This window comes from Littorina saxatilis, linkage group LG4, assembly GCF_037325665.1.
Source record: "Littorina saxatilis isolate snail1 linkage group LG4, US_GU_Lsax_2.0, whole genome shotgun sequence".
Classification (NCBI taxonomy): Eukaryota; Metazoa; Mollusca; class Gastropoda; order Littorinimorpha; family Littorinidae; genus Littorina; species Littorina saxatilis.
This window is the reverse complement of record NC_090248.1, coordinates 58,284,774-58,309,445: the sequence shown is the minus strand read 5'-3', so window position 1 is coordinate 58,309,445 and position 24,672 is coordinate 58,284,774. Positions and strand designations below refer to the sequence as shown.

The following is a 24,672-nucleotide window of genomic DNA, read 5'->3' as shown; positions in this document are numbered from 1 at the left end:
TAGCTACGCTAAAGCGATGATCCCTCCAGAATCTAAGCAATGATGATAACCAACAAAAGCTGATCAATATGCTCTTCCATGGCATCATTCTAATACAGTGGAACCCCCCTTTTAAGACCCCATAATTTAAGACTTCCTTTCTTTAACACTTTCTACCCCACCTATGTTGACCAAGATTTTTTTTAGCCGAGACCAGCTGTGCTGCAGCAGGTCACTCAGAATTGTAGTACAGTGGTACCTCACGGTGGAGAACTAACGCATTTTGAGTTAGCAGGGAATGTGTTATTTTTACACCGACCCTCTCCCTTCCATTTCCCTTCCCCCCACTCTCCTTCCCCTCCTGCGTGCGTACCACCCTAGACAGTGCCACACAGCCTACCCACAGCACAAAGACGAACGCTGTGCGAGAATAGCTCAGTATCCATGCATTCCTAGAGCTGTCTGCGATTAACCGTCCATTGGCCCACACAAACTCACTTCCTCCTAGCACACACCGGACCAGCACAACACAGAACCACACAGACACTTGTAATTGTAGTCGTTATTTCAGCACAAAACAACACTTTTCTGTGTATATTCACTTGTTGATTGCAATGTTAATATGTTTGATGGACGAAATCCGTTCAAATGAAAGAATATCGGATAGGCACTGTTCTTTGACACTGTAGTGAAAAGAGCGCATTTTCACATGCAGCATAGACAGACAGACGGCTTCCCAACAAAGACAAAGAGGGAAGGTTCTGGACTTTTCTCGGCGCTGTGCAAGCCGGCGTGATCGCTGGCGCGCGCGCATGGTTAAAAATAGCTACAGCAGAGCATATTCTCAAGTTGTTGTCTCAGTGCCAAGTGAAGGGACCGTGACCTCTGTATAACGACTTTGAAAATGTAACCGCAATTCGGTCGTTATATGGAGGGGTCGTAACATGGAGGATTGTTTTGTTATGTCCGGGTCCGTCAATGATCCGGTCGAATGACATTGGCGTTTTGATTGATGCCGCCCACAAAGTAATGTTATTCTTTCCTTAAACGATTATGGTAACCTGTTTTCTAATTCAATTAATTACCCACACTGTTTTCTTGCTTGTTTAATCAAGCCACGTAACTACTTGTGGGTTAAAAGGTTTGAAATAAAGAAACTGAGGTCAAACAAAAGCATGCGATACCCAGCAACGATTTAGTTAAAAACAAAGAAAAGTGTCCCAAACGCAAGGAACAAAACGAATAAGAACCGCGGCAGTGTGTTGAAACTGATGTAAAATTGTAGCCAAAAGCGTCAGTTTTCACGATGAAACTTGACTCGCTCATTCAAGGGACAACTGCACTACGGACTGTCCACAGAGTTGAGTAATTTAGGACACTCCACTACTCACCTTCAAACTTCACTGACGGGATTCTGAGGATAGTTTATTGATTCAAACGAACGCGTGGTTGTCTATCGCGTCATTCTGTCACGGATCGGGGAAAACCGTGAGAAGATAATGTGGTTAAAGTGTGATAAGGTGATAATGTGATATAATTTTTAAACAGGCAATGCATTGGTTCTATTTGCAGGCTTATTTTAGTAAGTGTGTGGGTACAATGTTTGCGTGTAACGATATGATGTGAATATGCGATGTGAATGTTACTACATGCATGGTTGATTGATTGATTAATTGATTGATTTTACAGACACACAGTCAAGCTTGTAATTTCTCTTTTAGAGATGAATAAAGATTATTGTATTGTATTGTATTGTATTGTAAAAAAACCAAGAACAGTTCCAGATTTCAAAACCCATGTTCGTCGGCCGCCATTGTTAGCAAGACCGAAAATGTTTACACGCGCTTTCCATACGTACATCGCAAAATTTCATGATGTCACTACAACTTTCGGTTTTGGTTCGATGTTTGACGGGCGCAGTGGCGAGGTGGTAAGACGTCGGCCTCCTAATCGGGAGGTCGCGAGTTCGAATCCCGGTCGCTGCCGCCTGGTGGGTTAAGAGTGGAGATTTTTCCGATCTCCCAGGTCAACTTATGTGCAGACCTGCTAGTGACTTAACCCCCTTCGTGTGTACACGCAAGCACAAGACCAAGATCCTGTAATCCATGTCAGAGTTCGGTGGGTTATAGAAACACGAAAACACCCAGCATGCCTCCCCCGAAATCGGCGTATGCTGCCTGAATGGCGGGGTAAAAACGGTCATACACGTAAAAATCCACTCGTGCTAAAAACATGAGTGAACGTGGGAGTCTAAGCCCATGAACAAAGAAGAAGAAGAGGAGAAGAAGGTTCGATGTTCGGATTACTTTCATAACGTTTCTGTCACTTTGCGTGTTTAAAAGGTAGGAGTTCCTGCACAGTTCTTTGCAAAATGAAGCAGACATCTGGCGTATGACTTTTATCTATTCAAAATAAAGTAATGACCTGAAATAGAAACGAAAAACCATGGCTTCAGCCGTTAGCGTGCCTAAGTGATCTTGTACACAGACAGGATGTCAGCACGTGTTTGTGTCCGTATCGCTTACTCACTCGACTGGAGATATAAGTTAGAGTAAACCAAACCCGTGATAATTTTGGGAAAAGTCGTTATAAGTTCACGTATGGATGGTCAGGGTTCCACACAACCCCAAAAGTCAAGGGTATTCATACCCTTTCAGGAAAAAAGTAAAGGGTTTTTATACCCCTTCCAGATTTTTCACAGGGTATGAGTGACAATCGGTGTATCCATGAAATGTCATTTTTTTCCCAGAGCGTTTTGCGAGGCATTTTTTTGAGCAGGCGACAGCATCGGATAGGCTAAAGCGAACAGTGCCATCGAGATGAACAGTTTAAAGATATCGCGCAGTTTGAGGACAAGGGAGGCAACCTCTGCTTCACGGCGTGTCAGTGTCGACAGAGGAGTGGCACGAACACGGCGTGTACTTTAGTGGTCTCGGTAGAGCAGGCGGCCTGCGTGCTGTTGCTTGTAAACTAGCAAAGGCTATACCCTATCAGCGTTTGACTCGTACGTTTCTTTTTACCTCTTTGGAAGAAAACAGTTACGTATTTATACCTCTTCAGAGAGCATCTCGTACGTGATTTGGAGGGTCAAAGGGTATTATACCCTTAATTCTACGTGATGTGGAACCCTGGATGGTCGTATGTCGTATTAGAGAGGGGGACGTAATATGGAGGTGAGAAATACTAAGACAAAGAAGGAGAAAAAATCCGTCAGAGAAAAGTCGGTCGTAATATTGAGGGACCCGTAAAAGAGAGGGGTCGTAAAGGGAGGTACCACAGTAACTGTGTAGAAACAGTGTATCAACACGCTGGAATGCAGGCGTTAGATGGATGTTACAGGAAGCGACTGAAGCTAACAGTCTGAACGGATATATCCGTACCTAGTCAGATAGAGCCATATGAGTCGGTACGGATATACCTGGGAGACAATGAGTTGAAGACCTTACTTTTTTTTTCATAGTCACTATAAATTGACTTCCATTTTAAGACGCCCTCCTTTAGAAGACCTGATTTTCTCAGATTGTTGGAGGGCTTAAAAGTTTTTTGTTTTTTTTACTGTACTGCCCCACAACTGGCTGAAGCAGTGAGTGTATGTAAAAAGCCGCTGTCCCTCACTGTGCGTGCATGGGGATGATGCCCTTGGATCCGACGCCGACAGGGATGTGGTCAAAAAGACACTGGGCCAGCTGCTCCTTGACGGGCAGCACATCTTGCTCACACAGATTGGTGCGTAGCAGGCGCACGCCGCAGTTGATGTCAAACCCCACTCCGCCCGGCGACACCACCGCCTTGGGGTCACTCATGTCAAACGCTGCCAGGTTGCCTGTAGACACACAACTCTCAGTGTTTATTGACACCAACAAAATGGCAGTCTGGGATTGGGCGAATAAGCTTTTAAGTGACGTGTGAAACAAGACAACGCTGATACTAGCATTATGATCGAGTAGATCTATATTATCTTGTTTCAGTAAATTAATGATACCCAAAGGCTTGTAACTACTGAACAAGAATAAAAAAAAAACCCATTGCTTCATTCGCTTGTGTCTTCACTGCAACCCGCTCAACATTTTGTCAAGATAAGTGTTGTGTAATTAGTGTTGTGTAATTAGTGTTGTGTAATTAGTGTTGTGTAATTAGTGTTGTGTAATTAGTGTTGTGTAATTAGTGTTGTGTAATTAGTGTTTGTCCGTGCACTTAAAAGACCGCTGGGTCGATATATTTGTGAACGTAACGTTTTTTGGTCAATAATTTAACATTCCAACAACTTAAATTTCTTGTTGTTTCATTCTGAATCTTGGAACGTTGGCAGGCTATTTGTTTTTGGATTTACTGAACAAGACATTATCCAAGCTGTAAGCATAATTTTTGCATTGTGCAATCACCACGTGTAAGCTATGTAGCTAGTCCACATGCACAACAGCTCAGAACACAGTCAATGACATTTCCTAGTGACACAACTGTTATCAAAATGTAACTAATACCAGAACTCACCGATAGCAAAGCCATACCCCGAGTGGACGTCAGGCAAGCCAATCGATTTCTGGAACAAACAACAAATATACATCAGCATGAAAACTGAAGGAAAGTAAAAACGCATGCCAGCACATACATACATTAATACACACACATGTATGCATGCACACGCGCATACACACACGATGCGTACATACACACACACCCAATCTTTCACACACACAAACATGCACGCACACTCACACACATACAGTGGTACACACACACACAGGTACAGCACACCCACAAACACAGTAGACACATACACACACAGAGGTTGCAAACAGCACTCACAGACACAATACCAGGCAGGGCGGCCACATTAGCAATCTGTTTCATGCCAAGCAGGAAGCCACCGAATCCCTTGCTGTCACACACACACACACACACACACACACACATACACACACACACACAAACACACACACACACACACAGACACACACAGGTTACAAACAGCACTCACAGACACAATGCCAGGCAGGGCGGCCACGTTCGCAATCTGTTTCATGCCGGGCAGGAAGCCGCCGAATCCCTTGCTGTTACACGACTGCTTCAGCTCGTCAAACATCAGCTTCTCCAGCCGTTCATTGACGTAGAAATAGCCGTCAACCTGGAGAACGTTCAACACAATGTTTAAAACCCAAACATGCAATATATCATGGACAAAAAAGACACGCTCATACATATAATATATGGGTCATTCCATAAAGCTGTGTACCAAAAGTGTGACATGCCTCATGGAAATTGAAAGTGTCTGAATAGGTTGTTTTTACGGTTTATGTGAAAGATATAGACATATATGTCAAGTTGCCATGCTAAACAAAAGATTAAAGTTTAATCTTTTTAGATACGAGGGGTGGTCGGAAAGTTGTGTAACATCACACATGTTTAACGTAACATGGGATCTAAAAACACAAGACAGATAACAAAAAGCCATAGTATATAGTAACAAGCTTTTTTTGCTTCACATTTAGAGCGTATTCCGAACAAAATGCAGTCAGGGGAAACAAACTGAACTAGTTATAGGTAACAAAAACGTATTTTTTGGTTGTGTCAAACAACAAACAAACAAACATCGTCTGTGTGAAGTAACAAACAAATCCATCCGTGTGAGTCAATAAATAACATTGAGTCAACATGTAGCAACAAGATGTACACTGAATGTTACGTAGGCAACCTTTTGCGACTCTTCGCTCTTAAAGTTAATATTTTTTTTAATTTGACATTTCAATGTTTTATTTTGTGATAGACGTGCTCGGTGTCTCTTTGTCAAGTCTTAGGCTATTCTTTGTAGTCTAGTCCTATGTTATATAATATATATATAATATCTAGATCTTCTTGCTTATGACTGTAATGCTGCTGTAGCAGCTGTAACGTTACAGTCATAGAGCAAGAAGTGCTAGCTTCAATGTGGATTCATGATGCAATAGAATTAATAGCAGGACCAAAGAGTAATCCCCCTTCGATCCCCCCCCCTCCCCAAGTCAACAAGAAGAGCAAACGCTCGATCGAGTCACTTTCGCAGTTCTGAATATTATATGAGGCATCAGATGGACAGGAAGAAATTGCTATTCACAACACAATGAGTCACGTTCACATAAAATTTGAGCCCGGTCACTTTTATAGTTTCCGAGAAAAGCCCAACGTTAAGTTGTGTGTTGCCGAACAGAAAAGGCTAGTTATCTCCCTTGTTTTTCTGATAACGTTCGTAAAAGGCTACAGATGTAAATACTTTGATGTAAAGAATAATCCTACAAAGTTTCAATCACATCCGATGAACTTTGTCAAAGATATAAAATGTCTAATTTTTCCTTTGACGCTGACCTGTGACCTTGAAAAAGGTCAAAGGTCAACGAAACCATCGTTAAAGTGTAGAGGTCATTGGAGGTCACGACTAAACAAAATATGAGCCCGATCGCTTTGATAGTTTCCGAGAAAAGATATAAAATGTCTAATTTTTCCTTTGACGCTGACCTGTGACCTTGAAAAAGGTCAAAGGTCAACGAAACCATCGTTAAAGTGTAGAGGTCATTGGAGGTCACGACTAAACAAAATATGAGCCCGATCGCTTTGATAGTTTCCGAGAAAAGTCCAACGTTAAGGTGGTGTCTACGGACGGCCGGCCGGACGGCCGGCCGGACAGACTAACACTGACCGATTACATAGAGTCACTTTTTCTCAAGTGACTCAAAAATAAAACCAACTGATCAGATTATGTACCAACTTCTAAAAAAATTAAGTTTTTGTTTCTCTCTCTCATCAAATTAGTATAAATCTCTTAACAGGAGATAAAGAAAAAATGTCGGGATGTGATGTTATTCCCCAAAGATATAGATTTCTTCTCATGTGTATTACTATTAATAACTTAATTTGTTTGTTTGTTTTATTGTTTATTAATGTTGTCACATCTCCTTTTAAATAAAAACAAACTAAACACAGTTTAAGAGAGAGAGACAGACAGGAGGTGAGGCAGGCAGACAGACAGAAAGACAAGATGGCGAAGCGAACCTTCATGTTGTCGACAAATCCCTTGTTGATCTTCCAGCAGTAGGGTGTCATTTTCTCCAGGTATTTCATCTCCTCGTTGTACGACCGCATCGTGACCCGCGATCAGTGCTCCCGTACGTTCCCAATAACCTGCCTCACCTCCTGTCTGATAAACGTCTGTGACAAAGGAAGAAAGGAAACAAGTCAGCAGCTATATCGAGGTCTGTATTTGTCATACTTGAGCGCTGATTCTGCAGTGTCCGGTGGGCAAATCTTGCTGGTGACAATGAATACAAAATTTAACAAAATGCATCTGTCTATAAAATATACGTTGAACAGCTCATGTAAAGAAAAGTACCGAATGGTTTTGAAAGAATGCAACATCAAACTCAATTAGACTGACATCCAATGACTGTCACTCAACGATTTTCGAGTGACAATTTAATTATTGATTAAAGAAGAAACTTCAATCATTTCCACTCCAGCTAACACGTACACATCAACCTTCACTGACAAGTCCTGATTTGCATGCTACAGGCCCCAAATGTGATCAATTCCATTGCTACAGGCACCACACGAACATGAAAGCGAAATCTGAGCCTTTCTCTGGCACACTATAACGTATAACTGCCCTGTCAGCATGCCCGACTGCGCTGCATTCCATTATGCAACTTGACAGTTGATGCACCAGCGATGCTGCTGTTTCTGTCCGCTATCTGTTTACTAGGGAAGTCACGAACGATAGAGCGAATTATTTTGAAAGAGAATACGAAGAACAAAGAATATCTGCATCAAGATATCGCATCAAATACTTACTTGCTTTGCAAGTCACGCAAAAATCTTGCACCACCGTGGAAATGTGCGTCGTCGTCAACTTGTATTGGAGTAGCCGTTCTTGGCACCAGATAGTAATGAAGTGTGATAAGAATTAAAAAGAAACTCTGTTCATAGTATCATCTTGCAAAACTAGCCACCTTAAAAGTTATATTTGTTTAATTGTACGCATTTTCTATTGTATTGTTTTAAAATAGGATGCAGTTGTTTATTTTCTGTGCTAGCTTATTTCTATTCTTAAACTATACTTTTCCCATTCTGTGTGAAACTTTCTTCAGTCTTCCGGTTAGGAAAGACAGCAGAGGAAGGTCCAAGGCACTGCAAGTGAGTAGTCTAGATCGTAAGCTTTGTCGTGCAGGAAGCGTAATACTTATGACGTTCCTCCATCGTCAAAAAAGTGTTCAGAACGTTAGCCTGAGCATATCACAATTGAAGTCAATATACCCATCTCTCTCAGTCTGAGTCTCTCTCTCTCTCTCGATCTCCCTCAGTCTCACTCTCTCTCCCTCTCTCTTTCTCTCTCAGTCTGAGTCTCTCTCTCGATCTCCCTCTCTCTCTTTCTCTCTCTCTCTTTCTCTTTCAGTCTGAGTCTCTCTTTCGATCTCCCTCTCTCTCCCTCTTTCTCTATCTCTCAGTCTGAGTCTCTCTCGATCTCCCTCTCCCTCTCTCTCTCCCTCTCTCTTTCTCTCCCTCTCTCTTTCTCTATTAGTCTGAGTCTCTCTCTCTCTCTCTCTCTCTCTCTCTCTCTCTCTCTCTCTCTCTCTCTCTCTCTCTTTCTCTCCAAACTGTGATACCGGGGGGATACATTTAAGTACTTGTGATACTTGCAATGTATACATGTGTGTCTAGTACTAGTAGATTTTGAGTTACTTCATACTTGATGACGTGTTGAGCTTAGAAGTTAGATCATTGTAAATTTAGTAAAGTGTCATCAGCTGGTAAATGGTATCCTGATTCTTACTCCTAACTATTATCATTTCATGCCTTTATTACTTACTGACAAAACCTTGCAGGTCTAACTGGATTCAATTGACACTCTAACACAGTTTTATCCCCGAGTACGCTAGTACAAGGACTCAGCAGACTTTAATTGTGTGTCTGTGTGTCTTTCTCCACTTACCAGCTTATTGCTGGGAAACTACTGGGCACAGTTCGTTCAAAAGTTGATACACTAACTTGATAATAGGTCCGATTGATCATATTAAAACTTCATAATGTTACCTGGGACCTAAATGCGAAATAAACCACAAAAACGACTTGGCCGTAGGAGGAGTTCACACCGGCGGGGCAACACGCAGCCATTGACCTGATAGAACAGCCGAACGCGGCACACAAAAATACGTCATGACAAAGTTACACGCAAAGCGAAAGAGACTTTGACGTCATTTACTTTTGTTCGGAATTTTCCGTCTGTTCTTAGCTTGTCAGTGAAGACCTGACGTGAGTAAGCTTACCCAAAACGTCTTTGTTCTCTATTCTCATTGCAGCTGTGAAATAATCAGTCTTGTGTCTCGGTCGTGTAGGTACAGAGTTTGCTTCTGCAATCATTGTGTTCGTGTTGATGACGGCTTCATAAGACAAAATAATAAGCGAATCTATCGCGAGGAAGACGTTTATGTACAAATCACCGAACCCAACCCATTTTTTGGGGTGCGTATCGCTGCATTTTTCTGAAGAATAAACTGCATGTGGTTAATTTCATCCGTTTAATGCTTGTCGAAACATATCTGATCACAGATGAGGTCGCAGTTTCCCGCAGTGGGGCACTGCGGTTATGAAATTAAAGGCCCCTCCTGTTTTTGGAACCGCAGGAGCTTTCTAGTTTGCTGTTAGGTAGATTTTTGGTTCCTCTTTCCTGTCATGCTCTCTTTTTCTTCATGAATTCTTTTCTTTTTTCTGCCTTCTTGCTCATTCACCTGTATTTTTTCCAAAAAACTCTTCTCTTGCCGCTTGTCTCGCGATTCATGTATAGTTTAATCTGTTAGTGTTCTGATGTAAGTCCAGCAGTAGATAGGTTAAGCCTATTTTAACATACTGGAAACTGGTAATCTTCCAGTAGGTATTAATTTAGTTTTACTAAAGCCTGCTGGGACACAAGTAATGGGTTAGTGCATTTGTAAACAGGAATCGCTTGACAAGTGGCCCCCTTCATCCCCCCCTTCCTCGTCCTGATATGGCTCTGCGTAGTCGGCTGGACGTTAAGCAACAAATAAACAAACAAACAAACGAGGTCGCAGTTTGTAGGTTGAATCTATGAATCGGCCAGAGATAGATCTGCATTTCTGGTCAGAAACCAACATTCACACCACAGACATTCCAAACATTTATATTTATTGAGCGAGCCAGTCTGAAGAGTACTCGGGTCCAGCGCGAGCGTTTTTTATTTATCGGCAGTAGAACCAGGAAGGTGGTGTGGAGTTCTTCACTGCAGTACGTGAGTTGTAAGGACAGGAGAGGGATGTCGGGGGACATGGACTGGTCGGGTCGGTGGAACCACATCAAGCGACTGCTGGAGAGGACAGGACCCTTTGCTCACCCTGATTTTGAACCCAGCTCTGAGGTGAGCACACTGTGTAGTGTGTGTGTGTGTATGTGTTTCTGAACAGTAAAGTTTCTGTCTTTTTTAATTTATTTAATATAACAGACGATGTTCTGAAGTAACTCTGTCAGGATTTTCAAGCGCTGTGGCAGAGTTCTTTTGAACTCATCAGAGTTCACAATTCATTGCGGCAGTGATCACTTGATCATGGTCACAGTTTGAGGCATAACTTTGCCACAGCGCTTGAAAATCCTGACAGTTGTTTCTGGAAAATGTCCATGTGTTCACCTTTTTCAACTTTTTTATAAAAGCAGATTTATTGATGATCAGATCGCTCTATTTTTTCTGTCTTTCTGTTAGAATGGGGGGGGGGGGGGGGGGGTGTCTGTAGTGTGTGTGTTCTTGTCATTGTAAATCTTCTGCTGGTTGTTTTTTGCTTATTCCTTGTGTTGGTGACTGATGTTTCAGATTCTGGGCTTCATGCAGGACAGCTGTAAGATCCTGGTGATCGGAGCCGGGGGTCTGGGCTGTGAGCTGCTCAAAGATCTGGTCAGTCTTCTTTATGTCAGTCTTCTTCTTTATGTCAGTCTTCTTGAGTCTTCTGTTGGTCAGTCTTCTTCTGTTGTCAGTCTTCTTCTGTTGTCAGTCTTGTCCGTCTTTTTCTGTTGTCAGTCTTCTTCTGTTGTCAGTCTTCTTGAGTCTTCTGTTGTCAGTCTTCTTCTGTTGTCAGTCTTCTTCTTTAGGTGACAGGGTGACGCAGTAGTCTCCCTCTACAGCAGCTTCTCTGCACTGACTGACAGAGTTGTCTGCCGGCCTTGACCTGGGCTATTTAGAGTAACTTGACGTTTCTTCTACGTCACCGATTAGACACTTGTCAATTGTAGAGAAGTGTTTGTGATGGGGTCTGACTGCTGTTGCCAACCTTTGTGTTCACATAGCAGTTTATTCAGTTTGTCTAGAGGTAAATTATTGAACATTTTTTCTCTGATTTCTCTGATTTCAAACGAGATTTATGTTCATAACATACAAAAGTCACAGCATATTACATATCACTGTAGACCGCTGTGACTTCCGCACTTTTGGTTGCTTACGCATTTTTGTAAGTAGCTGCTTCCTCGTTTTATCTCTTTCTGCTTTTGCATCAACGAGTAGAGGATATCTGGTTACCATCTCTTTTGAGAGCAGCTAGACTGCTGGTTTCGGCATCCTTCTTTAGCATGCTTTATGGGTGACGATGTTAAGATCGCAGTCAGGTTTTTTCTTGACGTTTTCTTATGTCACTACCCAGGGGTACTTTGATTCTTTCCTGGGTTAGATTGTACTCTAATGCAGAGAAGCAGTACGGTGTGCTTGGGGGGTGAGCGTTTCTTCACGTTCTTGGAACTTTAGGAACTTGTTGGCAGCGGGCCAGTTCCTGGCAAGGGTGTTAGAGTGAGTTAGATTTTTTCTTTCCCACCTTTTTTGGGAGCGGGCCAGTTTCTGGCAAGGTTTAAGAGGGAGTTAGATTTTTTCTTTCCCACCGCCTTGTTGGTGTTATCTGCTATATATGTGATTGGGAGTAAGAATATGTAATTTAATGTCAAATTTTAATAATAAATTTTCATTTGAATATACTTACCCCAATCACATAGTGTAGGCCCTCCCGCCTGCCCCGCTTATGGTTTTAATTCTTTAAAGCCGTATGATTTACTATGTGTTGTTAGAGGAAGTGACGTAGTATCCACCATATGGGAGGTAACTCCCAGGGTACCTGCTCATTACCAGGGCTATTTTAAGCCTTTTTGGTGATGGGGTTGCTTCCCTTTAAAAATGTTAGATGGGTAAGCGTTTTCAGTACCTAGCATCTCTGACTGTGTCAAATGCTTTATCTGATAGCCAAGTTTGATTTGTGAATTATCTACCTTTGGCTCTAGCAGACAACAGTTGTTGCCCTTGGTTGCAGAATAAGGGTAACTTATGATTTTAGACAACTTTGAATGGAGCAATTATAACAAAACAAGTACATTTGCCTGGGGTGGGGGGGTATATTATATATTATATTGATGTAACAGTGTGTGTGTTGTGCAGGCTTTAATGGGCTTCAGGGACATCCACGTGATAGACATGGACACCATCGACGTCTCCAACCTCAACAGACAGTTTCTCTTCAGGTAGAAACTACATTGTATCATCATTCAAGCATTTTACACTGTAGTTCAAGTAGCTTTTCTCTTTGTGGTGTTGTAAAGCATTACTACTACTGCGTGCATTGAATTACTCTCACTGGTCTGAGCAGTAGTTTTTATTGTCAGGTACTTTGCACCAAACAATACCGGCACGGTTGGCCTAGTGGTAAGGCGTCCGCCCCGTGATCGGGAGGTCGTGGGTTCGAACCCCGGCCGGGTCATACCTAAGACTTTAAAATTGGCAATCTAGTGGCTGCTCTGCCGGCCTGGCGTCTGGCATTATGGGGTTAGTGCTGTGACTGGTTGGTCCGGTGTCAGAATAATGTGACTGGGTGAGACATGAAGCCTGTGCTGCGACTTCTGTCTTGTGTGTGGCGCACGTTATATGTCAAAGCAGCACCGCCCTGATATGGCCCTTCGTCGTGGTCGGCTGGGCGTTAAGCAAACAAACAAACAAACCAAACAATTTTGTCATAAAACTCAGAGGAAATAAATTAAATTTGTTTCGATCTATGTAAACTATCATATTTTGGCCACACACAAAAAAAAATAGCATTTCTGTATCAGTGCATTTTAGCTTGGCAATTCCTTTTATTTTTTCATGATTGAAGGCACAAACATGCGTAGTCTGGCCAGCTGTCTAAATACAAGTTTGAGTCTGCCTCTGATGTCACATGGCAGAAAGAAGGGAAATCCAGTATTCAATCAATTCATAAATAATGTGCAGTTGTTACACTGTACAGAGTCAGTACAGTAGCTATACCTCTTTGTAATTGTTTTGTTTTTCTGTCTCCTTTTTTCTCTCTGCCTAGCAAGTTTATGTAATGTTGCTGTCACTTGTCTTGATGGTTTATCCCGTGGTATTACACACACTGCTTTTCTCTCAGACCAAAAGATGTGGGCAGCCCCAAAGCGGACGTGGCCGCAACATTTGTCAACGCCAGAGTACCAGGATGTAAGGTCACAGCGTATCCTTTTTAACATCTCGGTGTATTAAAATACTTGAGAGAGTTAGTCAGCTTTCAGTGCCTGTGAGTGTGAGTATAATGTACATGTATGCAGCCTTTATTGATGTAGATGCTTTTTCAGGGACAATTATTGTTTCGCTTGTGTCTTCTAAGTGAGATTCTGGACAATTTGTCAGATCTATACGAATTTCTTTTTCCGGAGTTTTTTTTATGCTTTGAAATGAAGTGTTAAAGACAATGAATCCTTGACTCAAGTCCAGACATTACGCCAAAATCCAGGATTACGATGAGCCTTTCTATTCAGGTGAGTGCTGTGTGTGTTGTCATCGTAACATGTGAGAAAGAAAAAGACCCAGCCAACTGACAGACGCATGTGAGTCTTTTTTGTGAACACATACGCACATGACTGTCCAGTGTATACGCCTACTTGGTCAAGTGTTGTGAGTGCGTTGTGCATGGGGCCAGTTTTTATGACTTTTCTATGCAGACCGTCCCATTACCATTTGCAAAGAAAATATATTAATTTCTGGAATTTATAGTCCCTGTTCTTGGAGCTTACCCTGCAATGTTCCTTCAAATTGTTTCCCTGACGATTTGCCCAATAAGCACTCAAACATGTCTAAGATCATCACACCTAATTCCCACTGATTTTGTGATGTTTATTTTGTGTTTTCTGTCAGGTTTTCACATCTTGGTGTGTGGGCTGGACTCCATTGTGGCCCGGCGATGGATTAACGGCATGCTGGTACGTTTCTCTCTCTCCCTGTTTGTCTGTCTTGCTGGTACGTTTCTCTCTCTCCCTGTCTGTCCGTCTTGCTGGTACGTTTCTCTCTCTCCCTGTCTGTCTGTCTTGCTGGTACGTTTCTCTCTCTCCCTGTCTGTCTGTCTTGCTGGTACGTTTCTCTCTCTCCCTGTTTGTCTGTCTTGCTGGTACGTTTCTCTCTCTCCCTGTTTGTCTGTCTTGCTGGTACGTTTCTCTCTCTCCCTGTTTGTCTGTCTTGCTGGTACGTTTCTCTCTCTCTCCCTGTTTGTCTGTCTTGCTGATACGTTTCTCTCTCTCTCCCTGTCTGTCTGTCTTGCTGGTACGTTTCTCTCTCTCCCTGTCTGTCTGTCTGTCTTGCTGGTACGTTTCTCTCTCTTCCTGTTTGTCTGTCTTGCTGGTACGTTTCTCTCTCTCCCTGTCTGTCTGTCTTGCTGGTACGTTTCTCTCTCTCCCTGTCTGTCTGTCTTGCTGGTACGTTTCTCTCTCTCCCTGTCAGTCTGTCTTGCTGGTACGTTTCTCTCTCTCCCTGTCTGTCTGTCTTGCTGGTACGTTTCTCTCTCTCCCTGTTTGTCTGTCTTGCTGGTACGTTTCTGTCTCTCCCTGTTTGTCTGTCTTGCTGGTACGTTTCTCTCTCTCCCTGTCTGTCTTGCTGGTACGTTTCTCTCTCTCCCTGTCCAGCTATCGTGCTTTTATGGCTTCTTTCTGTTTTGATGTCTGTTTCATTTTGCTGCTGTATTCTGGATGGCTTCACAGCGATATCACGCCAAATCTCGAAAATGTAACAAGCCGGTGGGACGAGTAACTTGAAGAAAGTCACTAGCCCACCAGACATTTCTCTGGCCTGGTACATACCACACACACAGATTATGACTGTCAGATTTCTTTATACACTATATATACACAAAATGGGGGTGATAGGATTGACAACAAGGCTGCGGTCAGACATGAATAAGCTTTCCCAGCTGGTGTCTTGTCAGGCTAATTTGCTTCATGGAAGTTGCACTCAGGTTTGTGCGCAATCTGTTTCGTGTGACTTGATATCGTCCTACGTGAGCAAAAATGCATTTTTTTATCTTTCTGTTTTACTACAAATTTGTAACAAAATATATCCGCACAAAGAATAACTTATTCATTTGATGTTTTTAGTCATGGTGACATGTTTTGTTATAGTGATGTGTGTTACACAGATCGGCTTGCTGCGTTACGAGGACGGTCAACTTGACCAGAGCAGCATCATACCGCTGGTGGACGGGGGGACGGAGGGCTTCAAGGGCAACGCCAGGGTTGTGCTCCCTGGCATGACCGCCTGTGTCGAGTGCACCCTCGACCTCTACCCTCCCCAGGTACAGTAACCCTTGACCTCTACCCTCCACAGGCACAGTAATTCTTGACCTCTACCCTCCACAGGTACAGTAACCCTTGACCTCTACCATCTCCCCAGGTAACTCTCGACCTCTACCCTCCAGAGGTAACACTGCTGAAGCAGTGAATTTTACTCATGTGACGGGTTGCTGCATGCGAGTCAACGGGCGATCGCCTTGTATGGAACAAATCGTACGATCACAGTAGCGTGACACTAGCTTTACACTGCTTGAAGTGTTCATTTAAATAAAACCTGATATCTCCACTGGACATCGTACTGTAATGAAAAACACATTGTGATGAAAGATTTTACATTTCTGTTGATATGAAAAAAATACACAGTTAAAATAGTTGATGTTGTTTCTCCTTGCAGATCAACTTCCCGCTGTGCACCATCGCTCACACCCCTCGCCTGCCGGAACACTGCATAGAGTACGTTCGTATCCTGCTCTGGCCTAAGGAGGAACCTTTTGGAGGTGAGTGTCTAACACACACACACACTCACACTCTCTCACACACATACACACACACATTTTTTGTAGCACTGAGCCCTCACTTTTGCCATTTGCAGTGTTTGTTCAACTGAAGGATATTTGTGATTTCATGTTGTAGTTACAGGTTCTTCTCAATATTTTTTGTCAAAGTTTGCAATGTCTCGATTTGTTGAGCCCAGACCTTCACTGAGTGATGTTTAGTGGAATGCAGAAAAGAAATGGTGACTGTTTGTATCTGAAGAAGACCTTGGGGTGGAATCTGTTGCAAATTGTAACTTTGTCATCTTCGTTCACAGTATGTTTTGATGTTTTCACTGTATCATTGACTGGACTGTTTGTTGCACAGCGGGCGTGGGGATTGACGGCGACGACCCCAAACACATCAACTGGATCCTGCAGAAATCACAGGACAGGGCGGAGGAATACAACATCATCGGGATCACCTACAGGCTGACTCAGGGTCAGTGCCTACCTCTGGTCATAACATTGTCACATTCCTCTGCTTAAAGTTTTATTGTCCTTTTGTTTACAATCATGTAGTTTGAGAATGTGTTACAGTGGTACCTGTGATGAAAGGACACCCTTGGGACCAGCCAAGTGTCCCTACATTGCAGGTGGCCTGTCCATACATGTCAACCCCTATCAATGTTTTCCTGTATCACATTACCAAAAAACTGTATCATCAGGCCAAAAAACTGTACATAGCGCGCGGCACCGCGGTATTACCGCGTAAGGCAGAATTTGAAAGTGTTATGTTTATGGTAGTGAGGTGCATGGTATAAAGATCAATCAATTTCATCATAAAATGCCAATCAATACTGATTTCAGTGCTTCTGTTCTGATAATGAACTAAAATCAGTATTGATTTGAATTGTATGAAAAAGTGATGTGTATTGAATATGCTTTCTTATTATCATTTCATGATTTATCTATAAACTATAATGAACACAGGCAAAATCCATTCTTCACATTCCTGATTTTATGTCCAGTCCCGGATTTTCCCGAATAGTGCAAAAGTTTCCCGATTAAACATTTTTCGAGTATAGTTAATAATGACTGGAGTGTATTTTCAAGCGCCTGTACTCGGCGTAGTTTCACTTCTGAAATCTCGTTTAGCGCGAGGCTTCGTCACACAAACGCTGTGATCAAAATCGAAACTAAACGAGAATAGGCGAGATTTGTGGCTAGCGCATGCGCTTCAGTCGAATGTGGATGAGAAGCAGAAGAAGAAGCAGCAGCAGACGACCACAAAATGAAGAAAACAACGGTCCAGCGCCCGAAAGTTCTTGTAAAATTTGAAAAGAGTTACAAACAAGAGTATGACTTCATCTCCGAATCGACAAGACGCGGCATACATTTCGCGTTTTGCACCAAGTGCCGCGAAGATATCAGCATCGGACATGGACTCGGAGGCCGGGGGGATATTGAAGCTCATTCAAGAACAGCAAAACATGAACGGAACCGTGATCGGAAACCGATCTCACGCTTTCGTCCAATCGGAATATTTCTCCCCCCCTTTTTTTTTACAAATGTCATTTTTGAAATTTCCCGTATCAATGAAGTTTTTCCGTATCAATCCCCGTGATACGCCGTATCACTCGAAAATCACGAAAAATCCGTATCCGATACGGGAAATCCGTATCAGTTGGCAACTCTGCCTGTCATGACAGGTATACTTTGGAAGAGATAATATAAAAAGGGACAAGAGAGGGTGTCCTTTTAAGGGAGGTGTCCTCTCATGGGTGGGTCCACACATCACAGGTACTGCTGTACAAGGACATGAAGAAGGGCTTAGCTCAAGATAACGGAGAGAGAGAGTGGGCCGTCAAAGAGAGGGCTTATTTCAGCTAGGATTCTGATGTTGCTTCAGTTCTTTGATTTTCTCTGGTCAGCTTGCATTGTTGAAGGGAACAGTCTTTTTTACATTTAGTCAAGTTTTGACTAAATGTTTTAACGTAGAGGGGGAATCGAGACGAGGGTCGTGGTGTATGTGCGTGCGTGCGTGCGTGTGTGTGTGTCTGTGTGTGTGTGTAGAGCGATTCAGACTAAACTACTGGACCGATCTTTATGAAATTTGACATGAGAGTTCCTGGACATGAAATCCCCAGACGTTTTTTTCATTTTTTTGATAAATGTCTTTTATGACGTCATATCCGGCTTTTCGTGAAAGTTGAGGCGGCACTGTCACGCTCTCATTTTTCAACCAAATTGGTTGAAATTTTGGTCAAGTAATCTTCGACGAGGCCCGGACTTTGGTATTGCATTTCAGCTTGGTGGCTTAAAAATTAATTAATGACTTTGGTCATTAAAAATCTGAAAATTGTAAAAAAAATATTTTTTTTATAAAACGATCCAAATTTATGTTCATCTTATTTCCCATCATTTTCTGATTCCAAAAACATATACATATGTTATATTTGGATTAAAAACAAGCTCTGAAAATTAAATATATAAAAATTATTATCAAAATTTTTTTTTCGAAATCAATTTAAAAACACTTTCATCTTATTCCTCGTCGGTTCCTGATTCCAAAAACATATAGATATGATATGTTTGGATTAAAAACACGCTCAGAAAGTTAAAACGAAGAGAGGTACAGAAAAGCGTGCTATCCTTCTCAGCGCAACGAATACCCCGCTGTTCTTGTCAATTCCACTGGCACTGCCTTTGCCACGGGCGGTGGAGTGACGATGCTACGAGTATATGGTCTTGCTGCGTTGCGTTGCGTTCAGTTTCATTCTGTGAGTTCGACAGCTACTTGACTAAATGTTGTATTTTCGCCTTACGCGACTTGTTTTTAGTTTTAAATCTCCAAGTAAAGGGATCCAGTATTGTATAAAGTGTGCTGGTTGTTGCTGAGTGTGGTGTGTGTTGCAGGCGTTGTGAAGAGAATCATTCCAGCCGTGGCCTCCACCAATGCTGTTATCGCAGGTAAGCTGCTCACTTTTCCTTTTTCACCGTTGTTGTTGTTGTTGTTGTTGTTGTTGTTGTTGTTGTTGTTGTTGTTGTTGTTGTTGTTGTTGTTGTTGTTGAATACAGTTGGAGTGTGAGAGTGTGTATGAGCTAACAGAGAACAGTATACAATGTCAAAACTGTCCTTCCTTGGATGAACAAAAACCACAGCACAGCAGTATGCTTGTAAGTTTTAACGACACAAGATTTGGATGGTTTAGCTGTTTATGTTGACTAGTGTGATACACTCTGACTCTGTGTGTTGCTGTTTTTAGCGGCCTGTGCCACCGAGGTGTTCAAGCTGGCGTCAAGGTCAGTACAAGGCTGCTTAACACGGGGCGGTGCACACGCTTCTTCACATACAGATACACTGTTACTTTACGTGTTCAATACACGAAAGAGAGGGAGAGAAAGAGAGAGAGTGTGCGTGTGAGTGTATGTGAGCGCGCATGCATGCATGTGTGCATCACAGTGACACATTCATGAATTTAAACAAGTTTTGATTAAATCTGCAGCATACTTCAGATAAAGTCCCGTTGAAGTTGTCACATACTGAAAGAAGAGTAAACATTGATGATTCATTCTGTGTGGCGACAAAGCTCACACAGGGCTAAATCTTGTATATGATATGTGTAAGAAACTGGTAAAACTATGCTGTTTGAAGACAAGAAGTGACAGCAAACTCTGTATTGAGACAAATGCTTTGTGTTCCTCTGCCAGCTGCTGCCAGCCACTCAACAACTACATGAACTTCAACGACACGGAGGGCGTCTACACCTACACCTTTGAGGCGCAGAAACGAGTAAGACATTCCTCTTCCTCTTCGCTAGCTCATCTGTGGAGTTGGTTAAAATTAGATTTCACAATACATGTACACAACATTTCAAGGAGAGCAGTAAAAAACGCTCGCGCTGGACCCGAGTACTCTTCAGACATTCACACACACACACACACACACACACACACACACACTCTCTCTCCCTCACTCCCTCCCTCTCTCTCTTTCTTTCTACACACACACACACACACACACACACACACACACACACACACACACACACACGAGTACAGACTCATGCACGCACACACACACACACACACACACACACACACACACACACACACACACACAAACAGTAACACTAACACATGTGCACAAAATGAACACACACACACACACACCGCGCGAGAGAAAAAAACTACAGGGAGGCATTGACGTCAAAAACTTTCGACCGTGACGTAATTACGTCACTATTCTTGGTTTACGGTACCATTCGGCGGCTTTGCTACGAGTATGCCATAGTCTTGGTTGGCCGAGACCTTGCACCGTTCTATCAGACTGCCTGGCTGGCTGTTGCACCGCGAATTCATCCCACCGCCAAGTCGTTTTTTTGTGGTTTATTTCGCATTTAGGTCCCAGGTAACATTATGAAGTTTTAATACGATTAATCGGACCTATTATCAAGTTAGTGTATCAACTTTTGAACGAGCTGCGCCCAGTAGTTTCCCAGCAATAAGCTGTTAAGTCGAGACACACACACACACACACACACAGACAATTAAAGTCTGCTGAGCCCTAGTACTAGCGTACTCGGGGATAAACTCTTCCTGGAGTGTATAACATGAAGGACAACAGCCTGATGCCTGTGTGTCATTACTTGTGTCTCTGTTCTTTGGTTAGCAGGCTGTTGTATTCCTTGTACCAGTGTGGTCACTACGATGTGTGTCTTATGTGTACTTTATGTTACACCCTGTGCTATCATTGTCCAATGAGTAGTTAAGGTGACTGCTTATCTGTATACTTACTGTGTTATTGAGTAAATAAGGTAAGTACCTATTTGTGTATTTTACTCTCCTATTGAGTGGTTAAGGTGACTGCCTATCTGTGTATTTTACTCTCCTATCCAGTGGTTAAGGTGACTGCCTACCTGTGTATTTTACTCTCCTATTGAGTGGTTAAGGTGACTGCCTATCTGTGTATTTTACTCTCGTAGGGAGTGGTTAAGGTGACTGCCTATCTGTGCATTTTCCTGTCCTATTGAGTGGTTAAGGTGACAGCCTATCTGTGCCCACAGGAGGACTGCCTGCTGTGCAGCAACGCTCCTCAGACCTTGACCTTCACGGAGAGCGACAAGCTTCAGGACGTCATCACCTTCCTCATCGAGAGCAACACATAGTGAGTGGTCATCCTTACCCCATCCCACTTGTGACACCACGCTGTGTTTTGTGATTTATGATACAACTTGCTGACCACTCAAAATACACATGAAATACGCAAGCTAGCTAAACAAAGCAACCTGTTTGGGGTAGATAATTGATTTGGCTTTCTTCTCGCATGTAAAACCCCCCCGCGGGTTGGGGGGAGTACCATATTGGTTGGGACGAGAAAGAATTTACCCGATGCTCCCCAGCACGTCGTAAGAGGCGACTAACGGATTCTGTTTCTCCTTTTACCCTTGTTAAGTGTTTTTTGTATAGAATATAGTCAATTTTTGTAAAGATTTTTAGTCAAGCAGTATGTAAGAAATGTTAAGTCCTTTGTACTGGAAACTTGCATTCTCCCAGTAAGGTAATATATTGTACTACGTTGCAAGCCCCTGGAGCAAATTTTTGATTAGTGCTTTTGTGAACAAGAAACAATTGACAAGTGGCTCTATCCCATCTCCCCCCTTCCCCCGTCGCAATATAACCTTCGTGGTTGAAAACGACGTTAAACACCAAATAAATAAATAAATAAATCGCATGTAAAAGTTGCACAGTTTTGCCTATTGTGATTTTTTTTTCATTTGTAATTGGGCCCTTCCGTTTTTGTCCAGTCAATTTTGAGGGTGCTCTTATTTGAGCGGCAGTCACGTGTGCCCTGTAAAATAAATCTTTAATCCGAAGGATGATCCAGATAGTCAAGTGTATGGCCTTAACTGGCATATAAAATTTGAATGAAACGACAGATTTAATGCTTTTATCTGGGTGTGAAATTTGTTGCAATAATTTTTTTGCGAAGTTTATATGAAGAGCGCTGTGTTTCTTAGATCCCGTGAGACTTAAAACTACATGTTGTTTTGCTCCCCAGTCAGATGAAGTCTCCCGGCATCACAACCAGCGCCCACGGCAAAAACAAAACGCTGTACATGCAGACCGTCAAGTCTATAGAGGAGAGGACACGTGAAAACCTCAAGAAAACTCTAAAAGGTATTTTTGTGTCTTTGATTGCAGCTCTGCTTCTCTTCGGTATTACTGTGGAATCTGACATTTGGATAATGAACAAGTACAAGTTCAGTATGTGTACGTGTGTGTGTGCAAGAGAGAGAGTGTGTGTGTGTTAAATGCAGGTAGTACAGTATCAACGTGTCATGTTTCAGAGCTGGGCCTGAGGTCGGGACAGGAGCTGTTTGTTTGTTTGTTTGTGTGTGTGTGTGTGTGTGTGTGTGTGGTTGTGTGTGTGTGTGTGTGTGTGTGTGTGGAAAATGCAGGTAGTACAGTATCAGTGCAATGTTTCAGAGCTGGGCCTGAGGTCAGGACAGGAGCTGTACGTAGCGGACGTCACCACCCCTAGTGCTGTGACCTTCACCCTCAACCTGGCCTCACACATGGAGATGGGCGCCGACAGCGAGAACACTGTCGCCAACTGAACCGGCGTCATGTCAGTGCAGACTTTGGCCAGCTGAATAGACCGGTTTGGTAATAGCTCTCGCGAGATATTAGCAGGAACATGCTCTTTGTTATACTTCAAAAGTGGCGAGAATTCTAAACATCGATCTGCCTTCGCAAAAGAACCGTACAACACGCTTTGAAGTTTGCAAGAGCTTGGAATTCTGATTGGGTCTATCAGAGGTGTGCTAGTGCACAGAGAGTGAGGTAGGAAGTGAATAGGGTAGCATAAATACAGTGTCACGAACTGAATCAACTGCATGTAAGTTAGGCTAGCTGAATAGATGTTTTGCGGAAATGAGATTTGTATGTGCTGTGGAAGAGTTGTGCCCTTGATTGAAGTTAGTGTACAGGGAGTGTACAGGGAGTAGGACAACATACAACAGTGTCGCCACGTGAACCAGCATCATATTGATGTTTGATAGCTTGGCCGGCTCAACTAGTGTATAGAGTCCCTAAGAGGGGAGTATGACAACATGAATATTGTGCTGACGACTGAAAGTCAAAAGGGGAGCCTAGCAAAATGAAAACTGTTTGGACAACTGAACTATCGCTGCGCTACTGTAAAGGCAGGGAGCTGCCAGGTTTGTTGGGAAGCATGACACAGTAGTGAAGGGTAGAACTAGCTGGGTAGGTTACCAATTGGTGACTATAGAGTCAAAGTTATTTGTATTTGTAGATTAGCAAGCGGTGAGGACGGTCATAGAGTTGATTGTAGCTGATGGGAAGTAGAAGGGAAGGTGAACTGTGTGTTGTGGGTGTCAGAGTGAGAGAGAGAAAACAGCTGTTTGTTAAGAGTAGAGCGTGGTATTACAACTTGCTGACTATACTCAGGCATCATTATTTCATTCCTGAAGCTTTGTTAGAATGGTTGAAAGATGTTATGTTGGATGTCATTAGCGTGTGTGTCTGAGGGTGTTTCTATCCCACCTGCCGTTGACAACAAAAATAAAACAACAACGAATTGAGCCACTGGTGGCTTGGACAGAGAGACAGAGGGCGGGCAATGTCAGCAGACAAGGGAGATCAGTCTGATATGAAGCGCACACACACTACTGAAATTCGAAAGGGATTGTATTTTATTTGTATGGAAAGGTCTTTTACATTATATTTGTAAGGAAAGATCCTTGACATTATATTTGTAAGGAAAGATCCTTGACATATTCATCAAGAAAGGTACTTCACATTATATTCATCAGGAAAGGTAATTCTAGCTGAGTATGAACCTGCAGGTGTAACTGTTTGAAGAGAAAGTTTTCTGAAATTTCATATTTTTAAGCCGCAAAATACATACATGAAATAATTGAGTAATCCTGGCTGGCAGACTGTTGTAAAGCTGGTTGGCATATCAGTCTTGCTTCTGCTCCACTCGCTAGCTGTTGTATGTGCATTGTATGCACTGTATGTCTCTGCAATGTCTGTGATTAAGTGTGCATTGTGTGTGTAAGAAGTTTGTGGTATGAACTTATGAGCTACTTGGTATATGTCTCACTTGAATCATGAATCCATGGGAGTGAAAACACCCAGATACATGTACATGTTATTTGCCGATGGACATATGAATACAGTTGACTGAACTGTAAGTGATACAAATATTTGTTCATGTGCAAGTTTCATATTTAAAGGCCTGAGAGTTGTGAATATGCAGAGTGTAAGAGCCAAAATGAACCTGTTCCAATACTGACACAAAGACGCCCATGTCTCCCTGGCCCCAACCCATCACCCCGCCATGCTCTGCACACCTTTTCTCTTTTCCACGATTTTAATAGCCCAAAAGAGTGCTTGAGTGCATTTTCCACACAAAACTTTACCAGCCGATTGTGAGTGTATGTTTGATTGTGTGGGTGGGTGTGTGCGTGTCCATAGTGTGAGAGGCTGTGGCGATGTGATTGCCAAAAGCACAGAGAATAAAAGTATGAAAAATCAACAATTCGTTATCAAGGTTGCTTTGGATTGCATAGTTATG

General features: G+C 42.6%; 2 protein-coding genes across 6 annotated transcripts in view; one reads left to right on the top strand and one right to left on the bottom strand.

Moving 5' to 3' along the window:
- The window catches only part of LOC138965201 (RNA-splicing ligase RtcB homolog), a 145,398-nt gene extending 137,505 nt beyond the window's left edge, over nucleotides 1–7,893 (bottom strand). For both annotated transcript variants that reach the window (XR_011455352.1, XM_070337328.1), the window contains exons 1-5: nucleotides 7,798–7,893; nucleotides 7,003–7,158; nucleotides 4,958–5,104; nucleotides 4,471–4,519; nucleotides 3,595–3,802 (exon numbers count right to left, since the gene is read on the bottom strand). Coding sequence is in view for 1 of the 2 variants with exons in the window: in XM_070337328.1 (XP_070193429.1) it covers nucleotides 3,595–3,802; nucleotides 4,471–4,519; nucleotides 4,958–5,104; nucleotides 7,003–7,092 (494 nt within the window). In the remaining variant the exon portion in view is untranslated. The remainder of the gene's footprint in view (nucleotides 1–3,594; nucleotides 3,803–4,470; nucleotides 4,520–4,957; nucleotides 5,105–7,002; nucleotides 7,159–7,797) is intronic.
- Nucleotides 7,894–8,089: 196 nt separating this feature from the next.
- On the top strand, nucleotides 8,090–24,636 carry LOC138965202 (NEDD8-activating enzyme E1 catalytic subunit-like). Of its 4 annotated transcripts, none has more exons than XM_070337329.1 (16): nucleotides 8,090–8,139; nucleotides 10,210–10,375; nucleotides 10,823–10,903; nucleotides 12,422–12,504; nucleotides 13,407–13,487; nucleotides 13,748–13,791; nucleotides 14,168–14,232; nucleotides 15,438–15,593; nucleotides 15,986–16,088; nucleotides 16,453–16,566; nucleotides 18,984–19,037; nucleotides 19,334–19,370; nucleotides 19,779–19,860; nucleotides 21,134–21,234; nucleotides 22,129–22,247; nucleotides 22,557–24,636. In XM_070337329.1, the coding sequence occupies exons 2-16, from the start codon at nucleotides 10,274–10,276 to the stop codon at nucleotides 22,685–22,687; spliced, it is 1,353 nt and encodes a 450-aa protein (XP_070193430.1). In that variant the 5' UTR covers nucleotides 8,090–8,139; nucleotides 10,210–10,273; the 3' UTR covers nucleotides 22,688–24,636. The 4 variants fall into 4 exon arrangements, with proteins under 4 accessions (XP_070193430.1, XP_070193432.1, XP_070193431.1 ...); XM_070337331.1 differs by having other exon boundaries at nucleotides 8,103–8,139; nucleotides 10,213–10,375; XM_070337330.1 differs by lacking the exon at nucleotides 8,090–8,139 and adding an exon at nucleotides 8,670–9,557 and having other exon boundaries at nucleotides 10,046–10,375.
- The last annotated feature ends 36 nt before the right edge of the window (nucleotides 24,637–24,672 follow it).

Coding starts and splice junctions, on each gene's coding strand:
- LOC138965202 (XM_070337329.1), top strand. CDS start 10,274: ATGTCGGGGGACATGGACTGGTCGGGTCGGTGGAACCACATCAAGCGA. Junction 16,089..16,452: donor TAAGGAGGAACCTTTTGGAG/GTGAGTGTCTAA, acceptor TTTGTTGCACAG/CGGGCGTGGGGATTGACGGC. Junction 22,248..22,556: donor CCTCAAGAAAACTCTAAAAG/GTATTTTTGTGT, acceptor GCAATGTTTCAG/AGCTGGGCCTGAGGTCAGGA.